Genomic DNA, 21,535 nt, shown 5'->3' with positions numbered 1-21,535 from the left:
ATTCCAGTCTGGGTAACAAAGTGAGACCCTCCCTCAAAAAAAAAAAAAAAAAAAGGCAACTCCCCTGGGGCTTTGGTGCTTGCCGGAGCCCAGGCCTTCAGGTTGCAGGTGGCACTAGAGCATTGCCTTTGCAATACACAGTGCTTTTGATTCTTGACTGTTTTTACTCACATCATTCCCTTTTCTGAGTTGCATTATCCCCACTTGGCAGGTGAACTAACAGGCTCAAGAGGAGTGGATTCTGGTGGCCTCAGTCCCCTGTAGGGCCTACAAGCTTGATCTGGAGCCCTTTGGGGACAAGAACCTAATGTTTGTTTCCTGCAGTGCTGAGAGGGGTTTGGGGTAGCCTGGGATTTCATATCCTTGGGGTCAGATGCCTTCTCACGGGGTGACCTTTGGCTAACCACTTAGCTGCTTTGAGTCTTCTAAAACTGGGATAATAGTCCCTCCATTGTGAGGACTGAAAAACTTACTGCACGAAAGGCCCATGGCAAGAGGCCTGGCTTCCTGCGGTAAATTCCTAGTAAGTGGTGGCCATTATTACTATTATTAATATTTTAAAATAAATATGGCTGGGCTTGGTGGCTTACACCTGTAACCCCAGCACTTTGGAAGGCCAAGGTGAGAGTATCCCTTGAGCCCAGGAATTCAAGACCAGCCTGGGCAGCATAGCAAGACCCAGTATCTATTTTATTTTGTATAGAGTCAGGGCATTGGATGAGCACAGTAAGATTTTTAGGGTAAGAGAAGCTGTTTGGCTGTGAGGCAAAAGCAGGTGGACAATTTCCTTCAGAACCTTCATTCTTCTGGCACAGCCCAGTTTTGGAGCTTGTTGTAAAACTTAAGCCCAGCCCAGACTGGTCCCTTGTGACCTCATATCTGTCAGGACACTCATCATGTGGCTTCTTGGATCAGTGTTGGTTCCTGGTGCTGGAGATTGGACTGGTGGGTAAAGGAAGAGTATCTCCTGCACCTCTCTTCTGGCTGCTGTTTATATGTGTAATTGAAACTACCTGCTCTTGTGAACCAATGAAGTCTTGTCTATACAAGTGAGACCCTGCACTGGGGTTTGGAGACCAGGGTTCCTTCCTGGCAGTCTCACTCATTGGCAGCTCAGTTCTCAAACATTAATCTGCCATGAGCATTGCACAGGAAGCTTACAGCTGCAGGTGTTCAGTTTCTGCCCACCTTCCTAAATTGATTTCTGGAGTTTATAGAGGGAGTCAAGAATCTGCATTTCACCCAAGCCAACCCCTCTTCCCAGGTGCTCTGTAGACCACAGAAGTGGTACTGCAAGCCTGCTAGCTCACTGATCTACAGTTTCTACAACTGTGAAGTGAGTGTTTTTCAAACTGCCTTCTGCTCAGGAACTCCTGCTGAATGGGAGTCACTCAGTTTAGTAACATTTCTTTTGGAGCAGCTCTGCTATTTTATTTTTCTTTTCAAGAAATTTAAGTGTTTAATCCATACTAAAGAATATAAATGTAAAACAACAAAACAATAACCCAAATACAGTCTTGTGTCACTTAACAACAGGGATACATTCTGAGAAATGTGTCATTAGTTGATTTTGTCATCGTGTGAACCTGGAGTGTACTTACACAAACAAATGGCACAGCATACTATGGACTTTGGGTGTATGGTATAACCTGTTGCTCCTGGGCTACAAACCTGTGCAGCATGTTCCTATACTGAGTACTGTACGAATTGTAATACAATGGTAAATATTTGTGTATCTAAACATAGAAAAAGTATTGTAGGCCAGGCGCAGTGGCTCATGCCTGTAATCCCAGCACTTTGGGAGGCCGAGGCAGGCAGATCGCCTGAGGTCAGGAGTTCAAGACCAGCCTGGCCAATGTGGTGAAATGCCATCTCTACTAAAAAAAAAAATGCAAAAATTAGCTGAGCGTGGTGGCAGACACCTGTAATCCCAGCTACTGGGGAGGCTGAGGTGAGAGAATTGCCTAAATCCAGGAGACGGAGGTTGCAGTGAGCAGAGATCACGCCGCTGCACTCCAGCCTGGGTGACAGAGCGAGACTCCGTCTCAAAAAGAAAAAGTACTGTAAAAATATGGTATAAAATATGGAATAAAAAGTGTTCCTTCTTCATACCCACTGCTTCAGTTTATTAGCCTTAAAATGTTTAAAGATTTTAAAAAGTGGCACACTGACTACAGTCAGCAACAATTTATTGTGCATTTAAAAATAACAAAGTGTAACTGGATTGTTTGTAACACAGAGAAAGGATAAATGCTGGAGATGATTTATACCCCATTTACCCTGATGTGATTGTTATACCTGTATCAAAATATCTCATCTACCCCATAAATATGTAAACCTACTATGTACCTACACAAATTAAAAATTAAAAAATACATATAATAAAGTGGCACACTGGCATAGGGCAGCTCCATTATAATCTTACGGGACCAACTGTCATGTTTGTGGGTAGGGATGTCATTATTTGGCTCATGACTATACTTACCACTGGTTTAAGAAGTACAGCTCTGATTTAAAAATATTAAATATGGTATTGTGGTTTTGGGTAACCCCTGTCAATTTAACAGTTGAAATTCACTAGGTGAAATCAAAATAACTTAAGTATGTACAGAGAAAACCTACCTTAGAACTACCTAGCAGATTCCTGACTCCACCATTGCTGAGCAAAAAATCTCTGAGGGATGGGACCCAGGAATCTATATTTTGACAAGCTCCTCACATGGTAATTCGAATGCATGCCAAAATCTTAACAGCGTGTCCTGGAAAGCAGGCTGCATTTGTGGAGATCAGTGGGTGTAAGGACAAAATCACAAGATGTTAGGCCTGGAAGGACTGTAGATGATAGGATTCTGCCCACCCGTACCACAGGCCTCTGAATAGAGAGACTGAAGACACTGGAGGGCAATTCTTGCCAGGCATCCATAGCAAGAGCTCTGGTGTCTGAGCCAGGACTGTCAACCAGTCTCTTGACTTCTAGCCCAGGGCTCTGGTCACAATTCCACTTTCAGTTTGGAACATGGGGCAATAGTCCTTCCTTGCTATGGTGTCGAGATGTAACTAAAAATATAGGGGACACCCAGTTAAATTTGAATTTTAGATAAATCAAATGTTAGTATAAGTATATCCCGGTACTGCATGGGACATATTTAGTCTATAAAATTACTGTTTATCTGAAATTTAGATTTAGCAGTATCCTAATCTGTTAATCCTGTGAGTTGGCTGTCATGGACCCCATTCATGGTTCAGGAAAGTGAGAGGTTAAATCTGACTCCTGGGATCATCTCTGTAAGCTGTCTTTTTGCTTCCTTATGAACCTAGTTGCTTGGCTCTCATTGATGTGTGGCCCATTTAATGCCTATCAAGTTACAAGCTGCATGAGAGATTGCTCAGTTTTGACTCATCTGTCCCTGACCTTGTGAGTTACTTAATTGATGGTGGCTCTTGGTTAGTACATCCGAGAATGGACTCCAAAGTCCATGCTGTTAACTGCTGCTCTAACCTGTCTCTTAACCCAGTGGCATAGTAAATTGTTGGTAGGGTGGCTTTGGGACACAGATCGGACAACCTTTACATTCCCTTTTTTTGTTTGTTTTTGAGACAGAGTTTTGCTGATGTTGCCCAGGCTGGAGTGCGATGGCATAATCTCGGCTCACTGCAGCCTCTACCTCCTGGGTTCAAATGATTCTCCTGCCTCAGTCTCCTGATTAGCTGGGAATACAGGCATGTGCCACCACACCTAACTAATTTTGTATTTTTTAGTAGAGATGGGGTTTCTCCATGTTGGTCCGTCTGGTCTCGAACTCCCAACCCCAGATGATTTGTCTGCCTCAGCCTCCCAAAGTGCTGGGATTACAGGCGTGAACCACTGCGCCTGGCCCCCCTCTACATTCTCTAAAGCGGTGTGCTGGTGCCTTGAGAGCATCCGTGTGCAGGGTTGGGGAGTCTGCAGGTGGAGCAGCACCCCGGCTGCTAAGCCTGTACTGTCTCCATGTTCGTGGCATCCCAGGACTCAACTCTTTTCCATTTGGGGTGTAGCATATGAACTGAAGGAGCCTGTAGGCCAGCCTGAACTCACTGAGAGAGGCAAATTAGCACCTCCTGGGAAGCAAGGCTGAATGGCCAGGCTGGCCTGGATTGGAGGAACTAGTTGCTACTCGAGAACTCCAGCTTCCTATCTGCTTTTGGGATGACCCTCCCTGGAAAGTCCCTCCCGTTGCTGTGGAATTTTCAGGCTACCAAATGTGCCCAGTCTACCTCTCAGGACAGACAGACAGACAGTGAGAAAAAGATCTCCAGGGCCCACCAAGTCTTCCAGAGGGAGCTGAGAAATTCAGTCTTCCCTGGCAGGGCTCAAGAGGAAAAAAGGGATTGGAAATGGGGCCCCTCCCAGAGCCACTTCAAAGCACTCTCCCCTGTGGTCATGTATTTCAGTTCCATGTGAGTAGTTTTTCTTGACAGTATGGGTAGTTTTGGGGAACAGTTCCTGTGACACTTTGGGTCCCTAAGGCCCTGCCCTGACCCTGTGAGTGGATATAGTTGGGCACAAAGTATATTTTGTTGAGGAGGAGATGTTAGCTTCCCGGTTTGCCAAAGAGCTCTAGATTGGGAAACAAGGCCTTGATGTTCCAGTGCCAGCTCTACAGCAAATCCCTGGTGACTTTGGCCTCTCCTCGTCCTCAGTTTTTCTGTATGTACTATGAGATTCTCAAGTCTTTCCAGCCCTGACTGGGTCTGGGATCAGCCTCTCCACTTCAGTAATAGGAATAATCCAAAGTAATTTTTGGGGGATTCAGAAGCCTCTTCCAACAAAGGATGCCCTAAGATTGGAAGGACAATAAAAATGAGTTTGTGGGCCGGGCGTGGTGGCTCATACCTGTAATCCCAGTACCTTGGGAGGCTCAGGTGGGTGGATCACTTGAGGTCAGGAGTTCAAGACCAGCCTGGCCAACGTGGTGAAACCTGGTCTCTACTAAAAATACAAAAAGTTAGCCAGGCGTGGTGGCTTGCGCCTGTAGTCTCAGCTACTCAGGAGGCTGAGGCAGTAGAATCGCTTGAACCTGGGAGGTGGAGGTTGCGGTGAGCCTAGATCGTGCCACCCACTGCACTCCAGCCTGGGTGACAGAGTGAGACTCCATCTCAAAAAATCAAAAAATGAGTTAGTGTTACCTGACGTAGTGGCTGACCACCAAGGACAGGAAGAAAACCTCTGAGGTTGGCAGCCTCCCACATCAGGGTAATGGAGTCAGGTGTGCATGGAGTTGTGCGTGCCTGGCAACCTGCCTGAGAGGATTGGCTTCTGAAGTCCAGGGCCTACGAGAGCCCATGGGAGCCCCACAAACTGGTTATGCATAGCTCATTTGTTTAACTGGGAATCATCATCATACCTACCTTCCAGGCTCACACCTGTAATCCCAGCACTTTGGGAGGCTGAGGCAGGTGGATCACGAGGTCAGGAGATCGAGACCATCCTGGGTAACGTGGTGAAACGCTGTCTCTACTAAAAATACAAAAGAATTAGCCGGGCATGGTGGCACACACCTGTAATCCCAGCTACTGGGGAGGCTGAGGCAGGAGAGTGGCATGAACCTGGGAGGCGGAGCTTGCAGTGAGCTCAGATGGCGCCACTGCACTCCAGCCTGGGTGACAGAGCAAGACTCCGTCTCAAAAAAAAAAAAAAAAGAAAAAGAAAAAGAAATGAGCTACTACATGTAAAAAACTTTGGCACCATGCGAAGACATAGTAAGGCAAGCTTGTCCAAAGGACGCCTTTGAATGCGTCTTGACACAAATTTGTACTTTCTTAAAACATTGAGATTTTCTTGCAATTTTTGTTCTTTAGGCTCATCAGCTGTCATTAGTGTTAGTGTGTTTTACATGTGGTCCAAGACAATGATTCTTCCATTGTGGCTCAGGGAAGGCAAAAAGATTGGATACCTCTGTAGTGAGCGCTCAGTAATTGATTGCAGTCTAGTGGAGTTGAGATACACACAGAGGCAGCCATTTCAGGCTGCAGTGAGTGCCCTGAAGACCTTAAATTGTAGACTGAATTAGAACTTGATCCAGAGTTGCTGGTTTTGTAGCACTTTACATTGGGCAGTCAGGAAGCCTCCTGAGGAGAATTTATATTGAGATCTGTGACTAGGCCTGAGGAATCAGTCATCTTGCTCTTCAACATTGTGACCTTGGGCGAGTCCCTTCCTTCAGTGTCATTTTCTGGACAACTGGAATAATTGTGTCTTTTTGAGATGATTAAGTGAAATCATACATAGACAGCAACTTAGTTTTTGGTACCTAGTCAGTATGCAGTAAAAGGTGATTTTTATTACTGTTCTAACTAGAACCAAATGTGCTCGTTAGAAAAGGCTGGGTTAGGGAGCTGGCACTTGGAGGCCAGGAGCTTTAGTGGCCACTGATATATTTCAGCTGTGTTGATTATTGATCAGCTTTGGACCAGGATTTCAGGGACTGGTACCAGCAGTGGGAGTGGCCACAGCCACCTGAGGGTGGCTGGGTCCACGTCTGGGCAGGGAGAGTGGGAACACTGGGCCACCTGGGTCACCACAGGCTAAAGATAGTCAGCTGGGGCTGGGCCTGGGCTGGGCCAGGCTGGCCAGCATCATGTGACTGGAGCCTGGCCCACCCTTGCCCCTCCTCCCAGGCCAGCAGCTCCTGAGCTGACTGGTGGCCTGCAGCTTCCTTTCAGCGGGAACTCAAGATGATCTGACCTTCTGAACATTTCTCTCCTTCCCTTTCTCTGCCCACTCCTCTCCCTAAGAATGCCCTTCCGGCCCCTCCTGCATTTCATCTGCAGGTCTAGGGGAAATTTGGGTGGGAGGACTGGGCAGAGAGGCCTCTGAGATGGTACCGACAGCAGCAGCTGGTGACCAAGGTGAGGAGGGCTAACATGGCATTCTCTTTACTCCATAGAAGAATGTTCCTGCTTGGGGGGCGCTGGGGTCAGTCAGCATGGGAGGAAAGGCTTGTGGGTCTCCAGGCTCCCTTCTATGACTCCACCCTATCCCCAGGATGAGTGACAGCTGAAAGTAGCCAGGCTTTTCCAATAATCTGCCCCCAGGCTGGCCTGGGAGGGACAGGCACAGGTGGGTAGTATAACCCAGGCACTCTTTCCTGCCTGCCTCACCCTCCAGATGGTATTGCTGCCTTCCACAGTCAGGGTCCCTGGACACAGGCTCAGGGAGATAGTGGTGGCCTTCCTCATATCTGGGGGCTGAGGGAGGGGCATAATCCATGTCAGCTGGATCCCCCTGAGCAGCCTCTGGGAGAACTGGGAGGAACTGGGAGGTGGGTCTGGAAGGAATGTCTCTTTCCTCATAGGGCTGCTAGTGCCAGAGTTCTGGAGTTAGACTCAAGCTGGGTGTGCTTGGTGGTGGTTTCTCTTGCCTCTCTGGGTAGGGAAACTAGGCACTTCCAACCACTGAAGTGCCACTTGCCCAGCTGTTAGCTTAGGCGTCACTGCAACAGGCTTTGGTTTTCCCCAGTATGTAGAATGATGCCCGGGCATCCCTGCTGTTGAGAAACTGTCCTGTTGGCTACAATAAGGTGGTAACTTATACCCCTTAGCTTCTCTTCCACCTCCTTTTAGTGGTTAAGAGCACAGGTTTTAGAGTCGGACTGCTTGACTCCAAATCCTGTTCTGCTCTTTGCTGGCTGTTATCTTGGCAAATAACCTTTCCACCATGTGTCTTGGGTTCCTCATTTTAAAATGGGACCAATGAAAGAAACTAATTCAGCATGATCAAGATTAAGAGAATCCCTGCCGAGAATTTAGAACAGTGTGTGATGTCTAGTAAATGCTCACTACATATTGTTTACACTTTTCATTAATTGTGCATCTACAATTGGCTGCTAGCATTTCTTGTGCTTTGGTGAGAAATCTAAGTGGTTGAGATCTTTCTTTCTGTCCTCACACCTGTAGACCCAATGTTAGTAAGGAGGGTGATGCTGGGGTAGAATGGTAGGTAATGCTCCCAGGGGTCATACAACTGGTGAGTGTTGCATTCTGGGCTGAGGTGCAGCACTGATATCAGGCAGTTGGGTTGCCTGTGAGTCAAAGCTGGGCTAGGGCATGCATTCCTCTGGGAGCCAGCAGTTTCTAGGACACTAGCAGTTTCTCTGTACTTGGGAGGGCCCCAGCTGAAGGCTAAGGGTTGAGGCTGTAACCTCAGGAATTAGCACTTGACAAGCAAAGCCTCTTCTGGTGTGAAGTCACCATTCATTAAACAAGTGTCTGCTGTGTTGCCAGGCCCTGAGCTAGACACTGGGTTAGTGCTATGAAAGCAGCCCTGTGGTCCCTACTCTCAGGGAACGGGCAGATAAGTAACCAACCAGTTAACATTTACAGTACCGTGGGAGCACATAGCAGGGTACTTCACCAGACTTGAAGTCTGGGAGGTCTCCCCCAAGGAGGTCGACCTAATGGCCAGGTGTATGGTAGCAGATGGGTGAGTGTGAATGTAATACAGCCCCTAAACCCAACAGATTACCTTGTTTCTCAAGGTAGTAGTTCTTAGCTCTCTGGTAAACTCAGCCTTTTCAGATGCCAATCTCCAAGAGATGATACCAGTCCCCAAATAAGCATTTGGTCTTCCTAATTTTCCTGGCAGTGCTCAGGGCTGAAATCTGGTAGTCTTTCTAGTCACCCACTCTGGGTACTGAAGGCTTTCTTTGGATAGCTCTGCCTTTTTTCACCTTTCACGCACCAGTCCCTCAGTTTTAATTCTAGCTTCTTCCTGCCTCTTACTAGCTTTTTTTTTTACTGTGACCTATGAGTTTGAATCACCCATGTGCTTTCTACCTGTTGGTTGAACCAAGTTCTTGCTCCTCAGACCTTCACATCTGGAACCTCTGGGTAGCTTTTGTTTCAAAAGTTCAGCAGCCTTAGGATCTTTTGAGAACAAGACAGTAGTGAAAACACCTTTAAATCTTTTTACCTGACTGTGTACAGGCCAGAGTTATGGGTTTAGTAAGCTGAGAGAGACTCCTTGAGCCTGGGCTGTTTTCCTTTTCTGTACTGAGTAAAAAGTGGAATGACCAAATTTCAACTGAAAGGGAACTTTGTCAGCCTTCTCCATGTTCTTCCTTCCTCCCTAACAAAGCAGGGCTTTATGTCAAAGCACCCCTGGGGGACCTGTGGTAAATTCCCCCATCTTTCTTTCCCCATTTTAAACTACAAAGTTCGGAAGCCTTCCTTTCTTGGGGAAACTTGCCCTGGGGCCCAGGTGCCTCCTGTCTCTGGAGGGCAATGTGGTGGTGTGGTATCCCCACCCAGTGGGCATGGATTACCACTCAGAAGAGCCAGGTGAGGGGGGTGGCCTCACTGGCAGTCTGGACTGGATGAATTGAACCAGTTGATCCCTAAGAGAAATTTTTCCCATACGTTCTGATTCTTTCATTTTGAGAGATGATTTGGTGTATCTCCCTGCCATCCCCATCTCTCTCAGAGTGAGGGTGGTGATTGCTTGGAAATAGTAAGCTTCCTTTGTGAATTGTAATATTAGCATTTGTTGGGCATTTATTGTGTGCTAGGTACTCTTACAGTGAGCTGTTCATTTAACTGTTCCAGCAGCCATGTAACTATGACTTCAGTTTTACAGAGGAAGGTGAAGTTTAGAGGGACCCTGTGAGGAGCAGAGTAGGTAGGGACTCCACCCTAAGTCCATCCCATAGCAAAGTCCACGTGCTTAATGGGGCCCTCTGACTTTCCTAGGTGGTCTTTGAATGAGGGGGTGTTAGACACACTTGAAAATAGAGGCTCAAAGAATCTCGGGGTTAGACAGTCAAGGTCGTGTGGTCATCAAGCACTCCACTTTACAGAGGAGCCGCCATCCCTACTCCAAGCATCCCAGTTAGTAATTCCTCTCTGCCCTGCCATTCCTTAGCACCCACCTTCTACCCCTCATTTCTCTTCATCCTTCATTAGCAGTAGTATCATTAGCTCCCTGCTTGACACTCAAAATAACCTTAAGTAATCCAAGTGAAAATAGTGGGTTTGCCATGCAGATAGTTGCCAGAAAAGCCCTCGAGTGTCCTCACGACCACCACATTCAGATTGCTTCTTGCACATAGCAATTTTGGTATGCTTCACTTTTATTTTATTTTATTTTTTTTGAGATGGAGTTTTGTTCTTGTCACCCAAGCTGGAGTGCAGTGGTGCGATCTCAGCTCACTGCAACCTCCACCTCCCGGGTTCAAGCAATTCTCCTGCCTCAGCCTCCTGATTAGCTGGGAATACAGGTGCATGCCACCACGCCCGGCTAATTTTTTGTATTTTTAGTTACAGGCAGCGTTTCACCATGTTGGCCAGGCCAGTCTGAAACTCCTGACCTCAGGTAATCTGCCAGCCTCGGCCTCCCAAAGTGCTGGGATTACAGGCGTGGGCCACTGCACCCGGCCGGTATGCTTCATTTTTAACAAAGGCGTATGTGTATTTAAGAAGCCCCTGGACCTCCTGGAACTAGAATTACCAGAATTAGTACTGACTCCTGGCTATAGTCCTTTGGGACAGAAGGTGGTTTTCCTTCTCTTCCAGATACCCTTTAGGCTCTGGTTTGCCTTAGTTGAGGAAGAAGACCCTCCTAGGGACTCTGTGCCATCCTCCCTCCTACAGTCTGGGCCTCAGAGACCTGTGGGTGGATAAGCTGCTGGGCCCAGTCCATCAGTAGCTGTTTACTCAGAAAAACCAGGGAAGTGCTCTTAGATTACACTAAGAAGGTTTTTGACCCATTCCTCACCAGTAGACACATGGAAACCACTGGGCTTCATGGTATTTCTGGTGAGCTGTGGAGGAGCTTTGGCAAGGGAGTCAAGATTTATAGCTTCTCATCTTAGCTCTGCAGCTAGTCTTGAGGAAGTCCCTTCCCTTTTTCCGGCCTCAGTTCCCTATCTACAAATTGAGTGGATTGGAACTATGGTCCTGTCATTCTATAATTGTTTTCTTCTTTTTTTTTTTTTGAGACGGAATTTCACTCGTGTTGCCCAGACTGGAGTGCAGTGGTGCAATCTCTGCCACCACAACCTCCTGCCTCCCGGGTTCAAGCGATTCTCCCACCTCAGCCTCCCAAGTAGCTGGAATTACAGGCATGCACCATCACACCTGGCTAATTTTGTAATTTTAGTGGAGACGGGGTTTCTCCATGTTGCTCAGGCTGGTTTTGAACTCCCGACTTCAGGTGATCTGCCCACCTCGGCCTCCCAAAGTGCTGGGATTACAGGTGTGAGCCACCATGCCCAGCTATAACTATTTCCTTGACCAAGTGAATGGTGTTTCCTGACTGGGCGTTGGGTCAGTGGCAGCAGGCATGCAGGTTTCAGAATGCAGGGGTAGAAGGAGGAGAATTATCCCCTGATTTGGTTGGGATGGTGCTAGACATGGGGATTGGTGCCGGTGCAAAGGATTGGTTTGTACTGGCAGCCATTATAGATGCCAGGCCCAGTTGAACCTGTATATTCTGTGTGTGCGTGTGTGTACCTGTGTGCACGTGTGCACACCTGCTCTAGTGGGTTACCTGGTGAGGGTTGGTGGCTGAGATGGATAATTGAAGTCATCAGAAAGCCTAGTCTTCTTTCTGGTCTCTTGCAGGGCCTGACAGCAGCTCATCTGAACCCTTCTGGGTTTCCTTGAAGCCCAATAGGATTTTAACAAATCTATGAATTTTAGATTTTAAAGGCAGAAGTGGCTCTTGCTTCCCAGTGGATTTTTCTGCCTTTCTGGGGGCTTTTTTCTACTTGTCAGGGGCAACCTGAAGCCCCACCTGGGAGCAGAGAAAGAATGGCACCATGGGTTTTCAGGACAGAGGAATCTGGGGATGGACCTTTTTCAACAAACTCACACAGGACTAATTTAAGAATATTCAGGCCGGGCGCGGTGGCTCAAGCCTGTAATCCCAGCACTTTGGGAGGCCGAGACGGGTGGATCACGAGGTCAGGAGATCGAGACCATCCTGGCTAACATGGTGAAACCCCGTCTCTACTAAAAAATACAAAAAACTAGCCGGGCGAGGTGGCGGGCACCTGTAGTCCCAGTTACTCGGGAGGCTGAGGCTGGAGAATGGCATGAACCCGCGAGGCGGAGCTTGCAGTGAGCTGAGATCCGGCCACTGCACTCCAGCCTGGGGGACAGAGCAAGACTCCGTCTCAAAAAAAAAAAAAAAAAAAAAAAATTCATGTGTATGCTCAGACTGTATTCTCATCAGCTTGGGATTGGTGGTAGAGTAGGGAATTGGTGAGGTCTTTTCATGGCAGGAGGGCTCTCAAAACGTTGATTGGAGGCTGAGCTTTCTATACCGTCTCCTTTTGTGATCAAACAATAATCTGACTTTGCCTCGCCTTTTTAAGGAAAAGTCTTCAGGAATACCTTGCCCTCTGCACCTGATTCCTCTTTATAACATCCTGTTAGTGAAGTTGGTGGTGGTGGTACACAGGCCCTTTGGCCTGCTCTCCTGGTAGCAGGCACACAGTATTGCTGGGTACTGGGAGAAGTGATTACCAGCCATAGTGCAGGTATACACGAACCTGGTCCTGGTTTGAAGCAGACAAAGATTTTATCAGGGGACTAGATGGTATTAGGCTCATCCAGGCTAACCCAGAAGTTGCAGGAGTATGGGTGCAGAATGGCCCCTTGGGCCTAAGAACTCTATCTTCTTGGAATTGAGATTTTCTGGTTCACCATCGCCCTGCACTGGGGGTGTGGGATGCTGTTGGCTGGGTTCCACAGCTCCAGCTCTCTAAGGCACGTGGGATATCTTGAGGGGGTAGTGGCCCTGGTAGGGGGTGGAAGCCCATGTCTGTCTGTTGAAAAACTGAAGTCCCTGTAAATGTTATATTTAATTCCTGGTAGTCCTTACATGTCCTTCTAGAGTTTGTACTGTATGTGTGTGCATGTGCACATTTTTGTTTTACAAGAAGGGTTTTTTAAAAACTTCAGCCAGGCGTGGTGGCTCACGCCTGTAATCCCAGCACTTTGGGAGGCTGAGGCAGGCAGGTTACTTGAGGTCAGGCATTTGAGACTGGCCTGGCCAACATGGTGAAACCCATCTCTACTAAAAATACAAAAAGGAACCGGGCATGGTGGTGTGCACTTGTAGTCCCAGCTACTTGGGAGGCTGAGACAGGAGAATCGCTTGAACCTGGGAAGTGGAGGTTGTACTGAGCCGAGATGGCACCACTGCACTCCAGGCTGGGCGACAGAGCGAGACTCTGTCTCAAAACAAACACTTTTTTTTTTTTTTTGGAGACAGAGTCTTGCTCCGTCACCCAGGCTGGAGTGCAATGGTGTGATCTCGGCTCACTGCAACCCCCGCCTCCTGGGTTCAAGTGATTCTCCTGCCTCAGCCTCCCAAGTAGCTGGGATTACAGGTGCCCAACACCACGCCCAGCTAATTGTTTGTATTTTTAATAGAGTAGAGACAGGGCTTCGCCATGTTGGCCAGGCTGGTCTCAAACTCCTGACCTCAGGTGATCCACCTGCTTTGGCCCCCCAAAGTGCTGGGATTACAGGCATGAGCCACCGCGCCTGGCCACAAACAAACTTTCCATTTGTTGTGTCTGTCTTTTTATATTAGTAGAGATCATTGTCTTTTTAATGACTTTTCTAAAAATGGATGAACTTTAGTCAGTCCCCTATTTTGGGGTATGTAGGTTGTTTTCCATTTTTTGCAGTTATAGATAATATTTTAGTAGGACATCTCTGTACATAACTCTTTATCCGATAAATTCTTAGAGGTAGGACTGTTGAGTCAAGTGGGAGTCCACTTTTTCGTTGGAAACTGAGAAGGCAGACAAAAATCATTCCTGAGCAGCTGGCCCTGGTGTGGTCCCTAGATTTCTTGATGGCTCACTTAGGGTTTTTACTTTGCCTTCCCAATGATCACTAGTCCTGGTCTGCTCACATCAGACTTCTAGAATATTAGGGCCACAAATGATCTTTCAGACATCTGCCATGATTCAGGAACCCTGAATTATAGTGCTGACTCTGGTGACATGGACTTCTTTCTCCAGGCCTCAATTTCTGTTAAAGAACTATTCTCTCTAAGGGCCTCCCACCTGAGTCTGGACTCCTGGGGTTTTGGCTGCTGGTTGCTGGCTACTGGCTCCTGGCTCTTTGCATGATCTTGCTTTCTATGACTTCTTTAGAAATGGGCTGGTAAAATTGTTACTGGTGTTTGAGCATATGTCTTTCCCTTCTCTACTGTGTCTTTCTCTTCTGGGAACTTGCAGGTTGCTTGGAGTGGGGACGATGATGAGGGTGAGGAGCTGGCAGTAGCCCTATCACATGGGCTTTGCATTACTAACTCTCCCTTCTTGTTCCCATAGAACACTCTGCTCCAGCCAAAGTGGTGAGGGCAGCTGTTCCTAAACAGCGCAAAGGCAGCAAGGTAAGGAATCAGAGTGGGCAACCCAAGGGGACTTTCTGGAGGTGGTGGCCTCTTTCCTGTTCTAGTGAATGCTCCTGGACTGCCAACAAGTTCTGGATTGTCTGTGAATTCCAGGGGAGCTCCTTCTGGGTATCCATTGTGAGTGGTCCTGGTGAACAGACTGATGTGGCCTCTGATCTCTTGGTGAAGCTTGGGTTGGGGGCTGAATAGCAAAGGCAGGGTCACTCCTGGGGCCCTCATAGTGTATGTTCCCTGCAGGTTGGTGACTTTGGAGATGCAATCAACTGGCCCACACCTGGAGAGATAGCCCACAAGAGTGTTCAGGTGAGTCTTTGTGGAAGGATAGGCAGGTTTGAACTCTGTTGACATACACACATTTAGCTCCTCAAGCTTCCAGAGAACTTTAGCTCTAACCTTTCTCAGTTTTCTTTTTTTTTTCCCCCCCCGACAGAGTTTCACTCTTTTTGCCCAGGTTGGAGTGCAGTGGCATAATCTCAGCTCACTGTAACTTCCACCTCCTGGGTTCAAGTAATTCTCCTGCCTCAGCCTCCCAAGTAGCTGTGATTACAGGCACTCACCACCACGACTGGCTAGTTTTGTATTTTTTGCAGAGATAAGGTTTCACCATGTTGGCCAGGCTGGTATTGAACTCCTCACCTCAAGTGATCTGCCTGCCTCAGCCTCCCAAAGTGCTAGGATTACAGGTATGAGCCACCGTGCCTCCTGGCTTCTCAGTTTTCTTTTCTTTTTTTTGAGATGGAGTCTCGCTCAGTCACCAGGCTTGAGTGCAATGGTGTGATCTTAGCTCACTGCAACCTCCGCCTCCCAGGTTCAAACGATTCTCCCGCCTCAGCCTCCTGAGTAGCTGGGATTACAGGCACCTACCGTCATGCCTGGCTAATTCTTGTATTTTTTAGAGATGGGGTTTCACCATGTTGGCTAGGCTGGTCTTGAACTCCTGACCTCAGGTGTTCTGCCCACCTCGGCTTCCCAAAGTGCTGGGATTACAGGCGTAAGCCACAGTGCCCAGTCCGCCAGCCTCTCAGTTTTCTAAATGGAGTGGTTAATACAATCTGAGCAACATTGAAATAGCTAAGAACTGTCATCATTTGAACCTTTGCTTTGTGTCAGAGACTGCCAAGTACAGTTTTCCTTTGTTATACATGGCGGGGCTGGTGGCCGGTGTTGGTTCCGGGACCCCTGTGTATACCAAAATCTTTGCATACTCAAGTTCTGCAGTTGGCCCTGCAGGACCTACATATATGAAAAGTTGGCCTTCTGTGTATACAGGTTTCACATCCTGCTAATGCTGTATTTTTGATCTGCATTTGGTTTTTAAAAGTCCTGGATATAAGTGGACCCACACAGTTCAAAGCCATTTTATTCAATGGTCACCTGAATTGCCTGTTCGTCATCTCATCTAACCCTCACAGTGACTCTGAGATAGGTCCTTTTATAATTCCCATTTTACAGATGAAGCTGCTGAGACTTGCAGAGGTTAATTACTAGCCCTTGATGGCCAAGTGGGGATTGGAAGTCAGGTGTGTTGTATTATTCCCCAGCCTGTGTTCTCCATCACTACGCTTGGGTTTTCTGAGTGAAGTAGGAGAGTGGTCATTAGGCCAAGCACCGACCTCCAGACCACATGTCTTGGGGAAGCTTATAAAATTCTCTTGGGCCCTAGCAAAGAGAGGACTCCTAGTCAGTTCTCTTCTTCCCAGCACTTTTGTTCTGGGCCAGTGGCTTAGAGTCTTTACTCACTGGCTGTGGCCGCTTTTACTTCACAGACAGAGTTGTTGTTCATAGGCCAGAGGGCATCTCTTCCTTCCCACAGACGACCTAGACAACATGGCCCTACTGCAGGGAATAATTTTGCCCCCGTGAGCCTCAGCACTGCTGTCCTGAAGGTTGTCTCTGTCACTTAGACTTAGAAGCTGGAGAGATAAGTTGCCTTTCCACCTTCTGGCCTATTTGACCATGCTTCCCAGTGAAACCATCTCAGGTGTGAAAATGACCTTAGAATACATCCTGTCCAGCCTGCCATTGCATGCTGTGGCTCCTGCCTGCCTTTCTAGTGACAGGGAGTGCCTTCCCTCCTATACCATGAGGCACTCACACTCACCTCCCTGTTACTTTACTTCCTGCTGTAGCCACAGTCCCACAAGCCTCAGCCTGCTCGTAAACTGCCACCCAAGAAGGACATGAAGGAACAGGAGAAAGGAGAAGGGAGTGATAGTAAGGAGAGTCCAAAAACCAAATCGGACGAATCAGGGGAGGAAAAGAATGGAGATGAGGATTGCCAGCGAGGCGGACAGAAGAAGAAAGGTGAGTGACTGGGAGCAGATCTTGGGAGAAAGTGACAGGGTAGAACTGTGAAATGTTAGGACTCCAGGGGACTGCTGGAGGAGTTTTAGGTACCCCCTCTGAAAAGGCAGAGGGGAACTGATGGATGTAGGCTGGTGAGACAGCAGTCTTCAACCATCTGTCATTAATCAGTCCCTCCTCTCAAACACAAGAGTTTTCAAAAAACCTGCTGAAAATTTGGCTTCTCTAATGCTGATCTAGAGTAATCATGGTTTAAACGAGGTAAAACTTTCTTTGATGTAACAGCTTGCTGTAAATATGGCAGGCCTAGTATGGCAACTCCTGAATCCCTTCAGCTTGCTGTGGTACACTGGCTCTTTATATGATCACTGATGACTTCCTATTTCCTTCTCCTTCTAGCTAGGAGGAAAGGAATAGGGAAGGATGGCCCCTTTCCTTTTAGGGACTCAACCTGGAGTTGGTTGCTTCAGCTTAACTCTCACAGGCAGTGTTTTGGCACCTGTGTATAGGGAGTCTGGAAAGCATGGTCTTCATTCTGGGCTGCCATGTGTCTGACTCCTGAAGGGGATTCTGTGGCCATGGAGACACTGATCATAGGAGTTAACGAGGAGTCTCTAACACACTGAGGGCCACTGACCAGCTTATTTTAGAGATGAAAAAGAGGGCTAATGTGTGGGAAAGGGGTCTGCCCAAGGTAACCAGATTGTGATTTGGGCCCAAGTACAGGGCAGAAGAGGAGGAGTAGGTAGAGCTGGCTAGGAGTGGCCTCTCCCTCAAGCCTTTCTCATGTGCCCATGCTGTCTCCCAGGAAACAAACACAAGTGGGTTCCGTTACAAATAGACATGAAGCCTGAAGTACCCAGAGAGAAACTGGCTTCACGCCCCACTCGCCCGCCGGAACCTAGACACATACCTGCCAATCGCGGAGATATCAAAGGTATGCACTACCCACTATGGAGGGCCTGGACTTGGGAGACACCCTCAGGCCTGACCTGGTACCCCTCTCCCCATAGGGTCTGAGTCTGCCACCTACGTGCCCGTGGCCCCCCCCACCCCAGCCTGGCAACCAGAGATCAAACCGGAGCCTGCCTGGCACGACCAGGATGAGACATCGAGTGTGAAGAGTGATGGGGCTGGTGGGGCGCGGGCTTCCTTCCGTGGCCGTGGACGGGGGCGTGGTCGCGGCCGGGGACGCGGCCGGGGTGGCACTCGAAGTACGTGAGGCCCCTTTGGGCTCCGGGATGTCCAAGGGTGTGCAGCGGGGGTGGTGGGCAGGAATCTCCTCTCCCTCATGGCACCCATTTCCCCCATAGCCCATTTTGACTACCAGTTTGGCTACCGAAAGTTTGATGGTGTGGAGGGACCTCGTACGCCCAAGTACATGAACAACATCACCTACTACTTTGACAATGTCAGCAGCACCGAGCTTTACAGCGTGGATCAGGAATTGCTCAAAGACTACATCAAGCGCCAGATGTGAGTGCGCGGAAGCCTTCTTACCCTGGAGGAATGAGTGAGAGGTTAGGGGTTGCTAGAGTGTAGTAGCTGGGCAGGCCCTTCTGGTGCTTGGCAGCAGTTTCAGCCTCAGGCTGAAAAGATAGATTTTCTCATTGTTTATTACAGAAGTGGTACAACATTTACCTTAAGAAAATTAGAAACTACACCATTACAGAAAGGAAGGAAAATATTTAGAATCTACCCCCTTCTGTGCTTCCATTTGTAATGACAACATTGATAGAATACTAATGAACATTTATTGGATCCTTACTGTCGGCCAGCCTCAATGTTAAGTGTTTTAGAGGCATTGTCTTAGTCCTGTAATTCTTATCTGTTGAATTCCTGTGAGCTAAGTCTTTTAGCCCCAATTTATAGACAAGCATACTGGCCCAGTAATTTGCACAGAATCTCACAGCTAGTAAGTAACAAAGCACAGATTTAAATCCTTTTCTGTCCTTTTGTTCTTAACCACTCCGATATATTGTCTCTCAGTCCAGTAAGGAAGTCATATAAGAAAATAAATGGTTGTAATGGAGTGTTTGTAAGTGTTTTAGGAGCAGAAGGGAAAGTGACCAACAATATTTGGACTGGAATTTAAAGGAGGATGATGAGTTTGACAAGCATGCCAAGGGGCTTAGGGCAGAGGGAGTGATTTGACCCAAGCAAGGTAGGGTGCCATGAAGGGATCACATCATTTCTTTTCGGCCCTCAATACTGTTGGTATATAAGACAGCGATGGGCTAGGTCAGAGGCTGTGTGAGATCGCTGGGATGTGTAGCAGAAGAAGGAAGGCATGCTCATAAAACTGATGCAGCAATCCCTCGGTGATAACTGCTTCTTCCCTCCACTTAGTGAATACTACTTCAGCGTGGACAATTTAGAGCGAGACTTCTTCCTGCGAAGGAAAATGGATGCTGATGGTTTCCTACCCATCACCCTTATTGCTTCCTTCCACCGAGTGCAGGCCCTTACCACTGACATTTCACTCATCTTTGCGGTATGTCTTCCTCCCTGGAGCTGGGATGCAGGGGAAAGAAAGGTCCTTAGGGAGTTGGAGTTTGGGCCAAGGCAGAAAGCCCTGGAAGAGTCATGATCTGATGAAGTCTCAAGGCTTGGCTAGTCTCCTCCTCTCCCTCCTTCCTTCCTCTCTCTCTCGCTCATTATGGAAAATGTCAGACACTTACAAAAGTACAGTAGTATAATGAGCCCATCATCAGCTTCAGCAAGTATCAGTTTATGGCTAATCTTATTCCATCTGTACCCTCATCTGTTTAATCTCACATACTACATTGAAGAAAATCCTAGAAAACCTGGCATTTTGTTCACAAATATTTCAGTATAGATTTCTAAAAGATAGACTTGTTAAAATAGCCACGATATATCATTATACCTAAAAATATTAACAGTTCCTTAATATCATCAAATATTTAGTTCCGATTCACCCCAATTGGCTATATATATATATATATATGTTTTATATATAGTTTGTGAGAATCAGAATCCAAATAAGACCTATAGGCTGGGTGCAGTGGCTCACACCTAATAATGCCAGCACTTGGGGAGGCCAAGGGGAGGGTCATGTGAGCCCAGGAGTTCAAGATCAGCCTGGGTAACATAGCAGGACTCCGTCTCTACAAAAAACAAACAAGACCTGTGTATTGTCTTATTAAGTCTCCTCGTGTCTCTATTTTTCTTTTTCTTTGCTGTTTATTATTTGAATAGACTAAGTTATACATCCTGTAGAATTTTCCACAGGGCACAGGGGTGTCATTTTAACATGTTCATCTATACTCCAAGTTTTTTGTAAATTGGTGATCTAGAGGCCTGATGAGATTCACATTTTGAAGTTTTTTGCCCTCCTTTATCATAATGATGTATTTTCTCTCAGTTGGCACATAACATTTCATGTGATTGTCTCTTGTGATATAAGCTGCCAGCAGTGCCCTTAGGATTGCAAAATGACAACATACTGATTATATCAATCGGTCTTCATTTATTAGGTGGGATACCTCTTCAAGAAGTAACTTTGCCTCAACTGTTCAGTTACCAAGAGGTATAGTTTGTACAGGAAGGGCAGATTAATGTTTGATCTTCCTCCCTTTGTTAGCCATATTTATTTCGGTCCATTGCAGTTAAGGGATTGGATCAAATTGTCCCATCTTTGGTCAGTGGGACCCTCCACATTTCCTGCCCCAGATGTGGAACTGGCCACTTTTAAAAGGAACTCTGGGTCCTTTCTTTTGGGAAATGCTATTTAGATACCAGTCTGGGTTATAGGGGTGCTTTGTTGCTACTTGGTTGGTCATTCTTTCTAGATGATTTTTTTGTTTTTTTGGTGAGATAAAATACATTATGGGGTTATTCTGGTATTTTCTTTCTTTCTTTCTTTTTTTTGAGATGGAGTTTCACTGTTGTTGCCCAGGCTGGAGTGCAGTGGCACAGTGTCAGCTCACTGCAACCTCCACCTCCCGGGTTTAAGCAATTCTCCTGCCTCAACCTTCCAAGTAGCTGGTATTACAGGCATGCACCACCACGCCCAGGTTATTTTGTATTTCTCGTAGAGATGGGGTTTCACCATGTTGGCCAGGTGTCGAACTACTGACCTCCGGTGATCCACCCACCTCGGCCTCCCAAAGTGCTGGGATTACAGGTGGGAGCTACCGCGCCCGACCTATTCTGGTATTTTCTATTAAAGGGTCTTTACTTAACCTTGTGGGTGTTTTATTTTACCTACTCCTTTATCCCATGCCCATAATATTAATTCCTAATGATATCAACATAATTACTCATTTTGTTTTATTTCACAGTATGTCTACAGTCTTTTTTGTGGTCTTCCCCCCCGCCCTTTTTTAAAGAGATAGGGTCTTGCTCTCACAGGCTGGATTGCAGTGGTGTGATCATGGCTTACTGCAGCCTCAACTGCCTGAAATCAGGCAATCCTCTTGCCTCAGCCTCCTGAATAGCTGGGATTACAGGTGCACGCCACCATGCGTGGCTAATTTTTAAAGTTTTTGTAGAGATGGAGTCTTGCTGTGTTGTTACCCAAGCTGGTCTCAAATTCCTGGGCTTAAGCCATCCTCTCACTTCGGCTTCCAAAGTGTTGGGATTACAGGCGTGAGCCATTGTGCCAACCTCTACATTATTCTTAAAGTACCTCCACTACCACTGAAAACAGTTTTTCCACTTATACAGTCAAATAACTGTATCTTCAAGTCATTTGAAAGAATCTTTGTGTGGTTACACATTTAAATTTATATATATTCGTTTTATTTTGCTCCCAAGTTTTAGAGATTGTTTTCTCCCTACCCCTATAATTTTCTA

General features: G+C 47.1%; 1 protein-coding gene across 9 annotated transcripts in view; it reads left to right on the top strand.

Moving 5' to 3' along the window:
* LARP1 (La ribonucleoprotein 1, translational regulator) overlaps positions 1-21,535 on the top strand; it is a 138,149-nt gene that overhangs the window by 96,902 nt on the left and 19,712 nt on the right. For 5 of the 9 annotated variants that reach the window (XM_008015097.3, XM_073010565.1, XM_008015093.3 and 2 more), the window contains exons 2-8: positions 14,331-14,392; positions 14,651-14,716; positions 16,543-16,717; positions 17,526-17,654; positions 17,731-17,931; positions 18,031-18,193; positions 19,067-19,211. In XM_008015097.3, coding sequence (XP_008013288.1) covers positions 16,594-16,717; positions 17,526-17,654; positions 17,731-17,931; positions 18,031-18,193; positions 19,067-19,211 — 762 coding nt within the window. In that variant the 5' untranslated portion in view covers positions 14,331-14,392; positions 14,651-14,716; positions 16,543-16,593. The remainder of the gene's footprint in view (positions 1-14,330; positions 14,393-14,650; positions 14,717-16,542; positions 16,718-17,525; positions 17,655-17,730; positions 17,932-18,030; positions 18,194-19,066; positions 19,212-21,535) is intronic. The other 4 variants (XM_038005679.2, XM_008015095.3, XM_038005680.2 and 1 more) reach the window with 2 other exon arrangements.

The sequence above is a fragment of the Chlorocebus sabaeus genome, chromosome 23 (assembly GCF_047675955.1).
Source record: "Chlorocebus sabaeus isolate Y175 chromosome 23, mChlSab1.0.hap1, whole genome shotgun sequence".
NCBI classification, from domain to species: domain Eukaryota; kingdom Metazoa; phylum Chordata; class Mammalia; order Primates; family Cercopithecidae; genus Chlorocebus; species Chlorocebus sabaeus.
The sequence above is the reverse complement of the archived record's forward strand: the minus strand, read 5'-3'. Positions and strand labels throughout refer to the sequence as shown.